We start from the raw sequence: 11,106 nt of genomic DNA, 5'->3' as shown, positions 1-11,106 counted from the left end.
TCAGTAGTCACATTAAATACAAAGGATCTAAACATCGCAATTGAGTCATAGGTTATCACATTGGCAAAAATAAGCAAAACCCGAGCATATGATGCTTACTATAAATGAACTTTAAATATAAAGACAGAAATAAATAGTAAAAGGATGGGGAAAAAAAGTCTGCTAACACTAATCAAAAGAAAGAAAGAATGGTTGTATTAATAATAAAGTAGATTTTAGAGCAAGGATTATTACCAAGTTTAAAGAAGGACATTTCATAATGACAAAAGGGCCAATTCATCAGGAAAATGTAACAATCCTAAATGTTTATGCACCCAGTTAATTAAGCTTGAAAATATATGAAGCTAAGATTGATATGCCTGCACAGAGAACAGAAAAATCCATATTACAGTCAAAGATGTCAATATTCCTCTCCTCTCAATAGTTTATAGAACAAGCAGACATAAAACCAATGAGGATACAGAAGACTGAACAACACTATCAAACTGAGCTGATTGATATTTATAGAACACTCCATACAACAATAGCAAAATACATATTCTTTTCAATTATATACAGAATGTTTACCAAGATGGACCATTTTCCTGCCCATTAAGAAAAAAATCTCGAAAATTTTAAAAAGAACCAATTCATATACATTATACTCTCTGGCTACAATAGAACTGAATTAGAATCAACAATAGAAAGAACTAAAAAAAATCCATAAGTATTTGAAAACTAAAACACTTTAAATTACTTATGAGTCAAAGAAGAAGTCAAGAACAAAATCAGGAAGTGTTTGGAACTGAATGAAACTGAAGTCGCATTTCAAAATATGTGGGATGTGGCTAAAGCTGTACTATCGGGGAAATGCACAGTACTAAACACCTACCTTAGGAAAAGAGAGAGGTCCCAAATTAATGACCTTAAGTTACATCTTAAGAAACTAGTGAAATCAGAGTAAATGAAACCCAAAATGAGCAGAAGAAGACAGTAAACAATCAAGATCAGAGGGGAAATCAATTAAATAAAAACAATAGAGAAAAATCAGTGAAACCAATATCTGGTTCCTTGAGTAAACCAGTAAGATTGATAAACCTCCTGCTACACTGATCAGGAAATGAGATAGAAAACACAAATTATCAATAGCAGGAGTGGGATAGGTGGCATCACTATAGATTCTACAAAATAAATGGATAACAGGGCAATATTATGAACAACTTTATGTCAACATATGAAATGTACAAATTGCTTAAAAATACAGGCTACTAAAAGTTTGCTAGAGTACTACCAGTTCATAGCTATCCTTTCTTAGAGCACTGTTCTTGACAGATTGGGACCTGTCTACCTGTGGGCTTACCTGTCCTCCTAAGGTACACAAACTATTAGTAATAACTGATACATGGGCTAAAAAACCAGCCCACCCAACCCCATACTTGCCTCAAGTTGGGACCAGTTCTCAGTGCAATTCACACTCCAGAAGTCCTTGTGGGATCAGACTGAAGCTAGTTTCCAGTTTATATATCCTTAGCTTCATCCTTGTTTTAGTTTTCTTCCACTTCTTTCTCCTGAAAGTATACCTTCAATAAATCGCTTGCGCAGGACCTATCCTCTTGGGTTCTGCTTATTGGCAACTTGACCTAAGACAGGGCACAAAAGGGAGGCTGAAAGGCAAAAGTTTGAGAGGAGGGACTGGCTCCTTTACCGGGCCTTTCTTCTGCACCACCCAGCCATGACCCCTTACCTCATGTTATACATTAACTTGTATCCCCACAAAAGATGTGAAAGCTCTAACCCCCCACATCTCAGAGGAAAGGGTGCTCCTGGCCCGAGTGAGTTCGCTAAGAATCCACTGAAACCCAAGGACAAGGGGCAGGACAGGTTGGGTTAAGGGGTTTTATTTCTCACAGCTTGCTGGGGTTCCCCAGCCAGGCTCCACACCATCATCTGTCCCTTCCAGCCATGGCCCAAGCGTTCTGCTCCCCCTGCCTGCCCCTTCGGACAGGAACCCCATGGGCGGGTGCTTGGGGAATGGCAAGTTTTTTATAATACAAATATTTCCTCCATTTTAAGGTACCGGAAACAGAGGGGAGGAGAGAATGACCATTTTCTCTCCACCCCTTGCCTGGGAAGGACTGGGGGCTGTGCTGTGGTAAACATCCACTGGTATATAAGCAGACTAAGGCTAGGTGGGAAATTCTGGAAATTCTGGGTGAAAACTTCCATTCACCTCACAAATAAGGTTTTGGAAGATAGTCAAGTTAAGATGAGGTGTATCTTAATTCAATATGACTGATGTTCTTATAAAAAGGAGCACTATGGACACAGAGACAGACATGCACAGGGACAAGGCCAACTATAAACCAAGGACAGGAACCCTGAGGCTAGCAGAGCCAGGACAGAGGCCCACAACAGGATCTCCCTCACAGCCCAGGAGGCAACCAGCCCTGCTGATTCTTTGATTTCCGACTTGTAGCCTATAGAACTGTGAGAGAATGCATTCCCATTTCCATTGTTTAAAGCCCCCTAGTTTGTGATCCTTTGTTACGGAAGCCTAAGAAACAACTATAACCTGTCAGTGGCAAGTGGTTACAGGCTTGTTTTCTTCTAGCATTCCCCAAATCAAGCGCATTTCACCGTCTGGGGTGGGGTGGGGGTTGTCCACACCAGCAGGGCAGCTGCCTTGAGTCCACAGTTCCAGGTGCTTAACCAGCTTCTGGGCTATTAACCCGAATTCTTCCCTTGCTTCTCAATCCCTAGAGATGAGCTCTGTCCTCTGCAGTTACTGTTTACGGTTTACTTCAGTGTTCCTTTTTTGTTCTTCCAGTTTTCCAACACCATTTAACCAATTCCTTATATTTAATTCACTCTGTGGAATAGAAAATAACTAGGGCACTTTCCTTATTTCTGATGAGACCCCTGAATGATAACCCTTTCATTCAGAGTAAAAGCCAAAGTCTGAAGCGTAGTTTATAAAATCCTCTGCAGTCTGGGTCCCTGGCTACTGCTCTGCCTGCAACTTCTTGTCATTTCCTCCGTCACCCACTCTGCTCCAGCCACACTGGTCTCTTTGCTAATCTTTAAAAATACCAAGCATGCTTGCTTGCTTCATGGCCTTTGACTTGCTGCTCCCTATGCTTGCAGACATCTACACGCATGTGGCTCACTGCCTCAAGTCTACCGAAATATCTGTGCCCTAGTCTCTGCCCATACCTCATGAGAACCCTCTCCTAAGTTATTTCTCTCAACCCCTGCACTCTTTTATGATCCCTTTTCTCTGAAGTATGCATCATCTCACACTCTATATCTTTTTGTTATCCATCTTTCCCAGTAGTACACAAGTTCCATGAGGAAAGCTTTGTTCATTGCTGTGTCTTCAGCACCCAGCAGGTGCCCACAATTAAAAGAAAGACTGAATAACTATATAAAAATCCCTACCAGAGTGAAGGGGGGAGCCTAGTAAACATAATGTCCTTCATGTAATTGTAGATTAATGATACCAAAAAAAAAAAAATCCCTACCAGAGGTACTACCATTGTATCAGTGTGCTTGAATTATAACCAATCTTTAATTTTTAAAAATGTGTATTCATTCTTTGGCTTTGTTTGGCTGTCCTCACTCCATAGAACCATAGTTTAGAGCAATGTTCCCTGAAATTCTTCACAGATAATGCACTCTAGGTTGTGCATTTCCTTCTGTTCACTAATTTAAGTTTATTTATAATGCAAATATTTTCTCCATTTTAAACCTTTAAAAAGTGTAAGTCAAACAAGATTGTCCAGTCAGCAACTTTTATTACAAGCTTGGTCTCTGTGTGATGAGACTGACATAGATTCTAGAAGGAAATTTAATTCCTGCCCTCATGGAGCTTACAAACTCATGCAGATTCAACTCCCACGTATGAATGAATATCAATTATCAACAATGTACAAATGAAAACCAATAAAATATAATACAGAATTACTGCTTAAATGAGATGCAATGGCTGAAGGGCCACTCAAACTAGATATATTCTTAGAAGTTGAGGGAAAAGCTAGGATTTAAAGAGACAAAGATCAGTGAGAATCAGGTCCTTGTGGGAGGGATTATTACTGTATAATCCATGAATATACAGTAATATCATTAGTTTTCTACAGTCTATAAACTGTAGTATGATTTGGCCTGCAAACTGTCCTTTTTTAGTTATCTACTTAATTCTGTGCTTTCCTGTAAATTCTTCATTTTCTTTTCTGAATTCAAATGCTTGTATAATTTAAATAAATAGGGTGGAGTCACTTCATAAACTCCTTCCAACTCATCCTCAGGTCTCAACTGAAATGCTACTTTCACTGACAGGCTTTTCCCAGTCACAATCTGAAATAAATTTTTTTTCCTTCTTTTTCTCCCTTGTGGCATTTCTTTCATAGCCCTTATGACAATTTAAAATCATAAGTTTATTTGTGACTTTATCATTTGTCTTAGTTATAAACTACCTAGAGGCAGGGTATTTGTATTATTTTTCACTACTGTATACATATTGCCTTGCTCAATGTCTGGCACTTAATATATATTTATTGAAATAGAATGAATAGCACATATTTCTGGGAAGGTCAGAAATCACATATAAAACTGATTCTAATACCCAATAGTTTATTTTAAACATTTACTAAATTTAAGTTTGTTGATTTCTGATGCATAGAAAAGTATATCCATATAACTATATACACATGCACATATAAATACATACATACATAATTCAGACCCATTGTAATATTTTGAGCTTCATCCCTTAAATGACTTTCAATTTAAGGCAAATATTTCATCCTTTACAATACACTTAATAAACCAAGTAAGGAATATAATCCTGGATAGGACTTATCCTGGGAGTAGGATGGTCAGAGCTTCCCCTAGCCCACACAGGGTGCTTTGGTGCAAATTAGGAAAAGGAGCCACATCGCCTGGGTAGACCCAGCCATGCACCAATCAACTCTGCTTGGCGAGTTGAAATCCTGGGCAGGATTTCAGCTCCCATTTGCTGCCTGGCCAGGTGCCCTTGTAAGGGCAGGACCTGCACGTAGGTGGCAATCCTGGAGGGGGCTGATCGGTGGTGGTGCAAGCAGAACATGATCTGGCCACCCTCATATAGCTCCCTTCTTTTCTCAAAAAAGCTTTCTCAAAAAGTTTATCTGGATGAGTTTGGTTGGGTAGGGATCTTTTCTTCTTACCACTTCTGATGATTTAGCAGAAGAAAGAAATCTCCCTGGTGGAAGAAGGCTACTTTTCATGTTCAAGTGTACAGATGGTTGTCTAGCCTCCAAGTGGGCTTTCAAGGTTTAATTTTAGGAAATAACTCAAATGCTAATTCTTCATTCCTAAAAAATTATGCAATCAATCTGGCTGTACGTGAGCTTTGCAATTTTCCCCTGCGAAACAAACAAAAACAAACAAACAGAAATGATTAGAAGTTAACTCACTTGTATAATACTGTTTAGTGACTATTTGGAAATTATACCAATAGCACTGAGAATAAATTCTGCAATCTTACCAGTGACCTGGTTTATTGACTGTCATGACTAACAACAGATGGGATCCTCTGTATCAGGAAAGAACAAGTTTGTCTCATTCCTGTAATGTTTTAACAACTCTGTATCTTGAGACTTAGGGTCATAAGTTATAACAGCTGCAAAATTTTTTTTAAACCAAAATTAATTTACCTTTAAATGTTCTTAGTCTTGAAATACAAACCGTAAGGAAGGCCTATTCCAAAACTACTAAGATTAATTTATCACTTGGAGTGGGAGCTCAAACCACTGAAATATAATCTTAAAAGGATTTTTATTTTGGAAAAAGAACATAAAACTGGTATTTGAGAATAAAGCCCTGGATAATGGAAAGCAAACCTAGATTGGGTCCATGGGTCGTAGTTTTTAAACTACCTAATTAGATGAGATTGTGCAAGTGATTTAATCTTCATGGGATTCATCTCCAGATCTGCTTATTAAAGGAGAGTTTAAAGTCTTAAAGTCCTTATAACTCTATGATTTATTTTATATTAAAAGTCCACAGCAGGAAGAATGTCAGATTAGGCAGTCTCTGGGATCAAAAGTAGCATTTGCAATCACTTGTATACAGAAGTCTTGTGTATACAACAGCCCCAGAGAAATGTTAAGTATGGTATCAGGGCCCTACACTGAGGTCAAGCACTGGACCAAATATCCCAGCAAATTCTTTTCCGTTATTCTAATTGATCACCAAGTTTGAGAAAACCCTAGCTTCACTAGTAAACCCAGGCCCAAAAAGTGAGAGGCAGAAGTCGTATCTTGCCACTGGAACCACTTCAATCAGCTGTCCACCGCCAGGATCACCAGCTTTCACATTAGCTTGGTGACATCCACGTCTGAGAAGTGAAGCAAAACCAAATATGGCAAATATTCCTCCATTGCCAAAACGGGAAAACTGCCTTATCTCTTCCAAAATCCATCTGCCAGAAAACAGCTGCCCTGTTAAATGTTCAAGTGGGCAGAAAACACATTTTGTGTGTAACTTGGTAGAGGTTCAACCTCACGCCAACTTGCGGGGATCCCGTAAACGTTAAGTCACCACTCCTGACAACGTGCGGATCTTCTTAGAAACACCTTCTTTTGCAGACTTTGTCTAGCTGGGGGAAAGGTTGATGAATTTAGGTACACTGGATACGTGGGACCACCCGCTTCTGGACGCTCGCAAACTTACTCTTCTTCCAGAACTAACGCCTCTGTATTTACAACCCCGGGGATATCTCCCAGGACTTTTTTTTTTCTTTCAATGAACGCTGATTCTGCGGCCAGCTTCTGTCCCCTACCTGGGGCGGAGGAACCTGCGTTCCGGCGTTCCGGGGGAGGCGCCAGCGCACAGGTGGGGCCCTGGAAGGGGGCGTCCGGGGCCAGCCCGCCTGGGCAGGCCAGGCCCTCCGGGAGGCCGGCTGCGCCCGACACCCCACGGCGCAAGTACACGCGCTGGTGCCGCCTCAGGAGCCAAGGCTGGTACCTCTTCTGCAAGCAGTCCTCAATCCGGCGCAACCTACTCAGCGGCTCGTAGCAGCTGGGCTGGGCACAGCCTCCACAGTAGACCCGCTAGAGACCTTTGCCGACTCGAGCTTCACACTGAAAATCCCCGGGGAACAGGGGGAGTCCGTGCGGGCCGGGAGAGGGGAAGGAACCGAGGAGCTACCTCCCGCCGACTCCAGCCCACTCGGCTCATCCTCCCCCCGGGGGAGGGGCGGGCCGGGGCGGGGAGGCCTGGAAGGGCCCCTCCCTTCTCACCTCCCGCAGCCCACTTACTCACGTTCGGAGCCTTATCTCTGCTGCCTGGAGCCCGGGTAGTGCGGAGGGGCTGCAGGGAGGAGAGAGGAGTCGGTGGGGAAACTCCGGGCTGCCCCCCGGCCCCGACCAGCCGGCCGGAGGACCCGGGACCCCGGCGCCTTGGCGAGGCGGGCGCGCTGGGTCCCTTGCTCTCCGGGGGGCTCCGAGGGCTCCGCCGGCCCCCCCCCCCTCTCAGACCGCCACCGCGGCCCGCCGGCCCCTCCCCGCCGCTGCCCCGGGGCCACCGGGGCCGCGGCCGCGCTCGCGTGGGGCCGCCCCCTACCCTCCCCCAGCCCGGGCGGGGGCGCGCCAGGAGCGGTGACGTCAAGAGGCGCGCGGTGGCAGCACCTCCCCGCGCGCTAGTTAAAAAGAAGAAGAAAAGAGGGAGCGAAACATGAGAGGCTGTGTGAGAAGCTGCAGCCGCCGGCAGAGGAGACCTCAGCATCATCCGGAGCCCAGCGCCGGCCCTGCCTCCGCCCGCCCCGCAGCCGCCGCCGGTTCGGTTCCTGCTACTGTCTCACCTAAACAACTCCCGTTACACGGACAAGTGAACCTCTGTGGCCGCCTTCCCCTCCTCTTCTTCCTCCTTCTCTTCCAGCTGCCTCTCCTCCCACTTCCCAGCGGCAGCAGAAAGCCCCTAACCCAACTGACACTGGCACAACTGCAAACGGTGTCATCTGCACAACTTTATCTCGCTCCTTGGCCTCCCCTAAGTCCCTGGACCCACCGCCTCGTCTTTTATTTTTTGCAAAGTTGCATCGCTGTATATATTTTCGTCCCCCGCCACCTCGCTCTGCCTCTCGAGTGTCCTGCCGCCCCGCAGCTTCTTCCTGGAGCTGCGCCCTAGTGCCCCTGCTGGGCGGCGGTGTTCCCCCCCATCCTCCCGCGCGGAGCCCCTGGCGCTCCGGGCAGACGATGCTGAAGATGCTCTCCTTTAAGCTGCTGCTGCTGGCCGTGGCTCTGGGCTTCTTTGAAGGAGATGCTAAGTTTGGGGAAAGGAGCGAAGGGAGCGGAGCGAGGAGGAGAAGGTGCCTGAATGGGAACCCCCCGAAGCGCCTGAAAAGGAGAGATAGGCGCGTGATGTCCCAGCTGGAGCTGCTGAGTGGGGGAGAGATGTTGTGCGCTGGCTTCTACCCTCGGCTGTCCTGCTGCCTGCGGAGTGACAGCCCGGGACTGGGGCGCCTGGATAACAAGGTAAGCAACGCACCCGCCCCACAAATTACGGGATTGGCGTCCTGGCTGGGTGAGGGTCCCCGTGGCTCCGGCGATGCTGGTGGCTTTAAGAGGAGCGAACCTTGTTTGGACAGTTCTTTTTGATAACTTCGCTGAAGTGCTAGCGTGATTCCGTTGTGTGTTCCTCTGGGGTGCGCGGATAACTCTCCCGCCCCCAAGAGTCCGCGGTCAGGATGCTATGCAAAACTGTCTCCGCAAAGAGAAGTTCCTATCGTACCCGCATTCTGAGTTGGGTATATAGTATGAAAGAATAGCAATTAACAGTGTGTTTTGGATCGAATCGGGCTTTGGCTGCAGTGAAACTGTAAATTAAGGTGGCTGTGGTTTCCGGTTTATTTTTCTAGGGTAAAAAGATTTGTGCAGTTTTCTGCACGTGCTCGGTTAGGGAGCGGTTTGAATCGTAAAGGATGTTGAAGCATGGTTGGTTTGTGATCCCCAGCCCCGTCAGAGGAGGTTGTCTTGCATTACAGAAGATAAACAGCAAAAAGGAACTTCTGGTACTTAAGTTAAGAACCCGAAAAACTGGCGAAAGATCGTGTTGGGGCGTATTTGTCACATAAACCTGAGACGATTCTCCGAGTAACATTGTGAATTCAGGTTTTCGATGGTAATAGTCCAGGAAGATCTTCTCTAGACACTTGTTTCAAGAGTACTGGCATTTACACTATCCTTGTGTTTCTAAGTTTAAACACATATGAAATAGTGTTGGTCGAGTGTAAACGCATGTTTGGTATTATTGAGTTCGCAACATCTTCCTTGGCATGGGGTGCGGTAATGCGTGTAATCTGTACTGGGAGGAGAGGCTGGGGGAGAGCGTCATTAACAATCACTGCACGTGAAATAAACAATCAGGTGTCTTTGCGCCCCCTCCCTTTCTCCATTTTAGGTTTAATTAAGAATTCCTCTGTTACAACACTGCAGTTGTCAAGGTCTGAGAGAGTCTTGGAAAACTTGTGCTTCAGTCTTACTGGCCCAGGCATTAAAAAAAAAAAATACCCAGGCTGAATCTAATTTTTATGCTCAGTTCACGGTAGATTTCACTCTATTCTCATGTAAACAGCTCCTACGAATCAACATATGTGTCTGGGTGGTATCTCTCACTTTGTTTTGTAACAAAAAGCCATATTGCATCATTTAATTTGCTCAAGTCATGCAAATAGGAAAAAATCAATAGGACAAAAAGGGGTCGACTTATCCTCCTCCCCACTAAACTGCTGCCCACACACAGAGTCCTGTTGCTTATGGCAAAAGAATAACAACAACACCATTGTGTTTGTTAGTTGGTTCACTAATGGGTGAAACTAGAGAACATCATTCTCTTTCAGTCCCCAGCTCTGTCCAAATGTTCATGCCTTTTGAGGAAGCATTTGTCCAACTCCCTGTATTCCCAGATGAGAGAACTGTCTTGCTGCAGGTTTTCAGCAGCAACTCTCTCTTTATTCTTACCATATGCAGCAGTAGTCTGAGATTCAGGGAACAGATATTCCAGTATTTTTATTCAAAACAATGTCATTAAGCTTCTGTGTTGTAATTGAATTAAATTACAAAATAGCTACATTCACATCATCTGCAGGGTCTTGCCAGGATCCCAGAAGAACCAGGAAATTCAGGGAAAGGTCTAGAAATATTTGCCATTAAGTCTCCCTGTGTGCAATGTACACTGTAAGTGTACCGATGCTCTGCAGACCCCTCCAATACTGAACTCTTCCAGGAGCATGAGGAATGAAAACTTTGTTCCTAACTAAATATAGTGGGGAGCTGGGAGGTGGGAGGAGGCGGGGCTGAGGGGAGTTATAACCCTTAAGAGAATTTTATATAAAAAATTTTTTTAAAGAAATCATTCTTTAGGAAGCAATCTGCCACGTTAGCTATCCACATTCCTTTCCGTTTTATGTGCTTTCAATCTCCAACAAACCACTACTCGTTTGGAAAATGTGTCTGAATTAAATTTGGTACACTAGTCATTGCTGGTTCCATTACAAGTGTTTTATAAACCAACAATACTCAAATTGTTCAAAACAGAGATTTGATATCTTGACCTATGTTAGTTCTCAAGTTTTAATAGTTTCTAAAACATGTTGTTTTATAATAAACTTCAGTGTTTCCCATTTTTCCCCTAAGCCTTCCTGGCTTATAATGTATGTTAAGGTCTTATTTCATAATGTGTGTACAGGAGAGATGATGGCTATTTGAAAGGGCCCTTTTTTGTTTATTTAAAAAAAAAACTCTCCCAATAAAGATTTTTGTATCTTCTCAAGAAACTACAGGAGTAGTTCTTCCTACAGGAAGAAACTTCATAGATAAATAGATAGTAGCAAACTAATTAAGAATATTGAGCATGCTCTGCTGTGCAATTAAATCTGGTTTCTGGAACAACACATTTTCTTTAATGTAATAAACTGGAATTGAGTTCAGTCCTTTTAATATGGCCATTATGCTTTTATATTTTAATTTTTTCATATGTTTTAATATCTTTGTGTATTGTAATGAGATGGTTAACTACCCTTGAAAATAAGTACTGCCAAAATTTAGGAAGTGATACTGTCTTAGGCAATATTTTTGCAGGTCCTAAATA

At 43.8% G+C, this 11,106-nt stretch overlaps 1 protein-coding gene across 2 annotated transcripts in view; it reads left to right on the top strand.

Annotated features, from left to right (window-relative positions):
- Window positions 1–7,670: 7,670 nt before the first annotated feature.
- Window positions 7,671–11,106, top strand: part of HHIP (hedgehog interacting protein) — an 88,458-nt gene continuing 85,022 nt past the window's right edge. Inside the window, exon 1 of one of the 2 annotated variants that reach the window (XM_073232621.1) lies at window positions 7,671–8,492. In XM_073232621.1, coding sequence (XP_073088722.1) covers window positions 8,214–8,492 — 279 coding nt within the window. In that variant the 5' untranslated portion in view covers window positions 7,671–8,213. The remainder of the gene's footprint in view (window positions 8,493–11,106) is intronic. The other variant, XM_017671273.3, reaches the window with a different exon arrangement.

The sequence above is a fragment of the Manis javanica genome, chromosome 3 (genome assembly GCF_040802235.1).
Source record: "Manis javanica isolate MJ-LG chromosome 3, MJ_LKY, whole genome shotgun sequence".
Classification (NCBI taxonomy): domain Eukaryota; kingdom Metazoa; phylum Chordata; class Mammalia; order Pholidota; family Manidae; genus Manis; species Manis javanica.
This window is presented reverse-complemented; position numbering and strand designations above follow the sequence as displayed.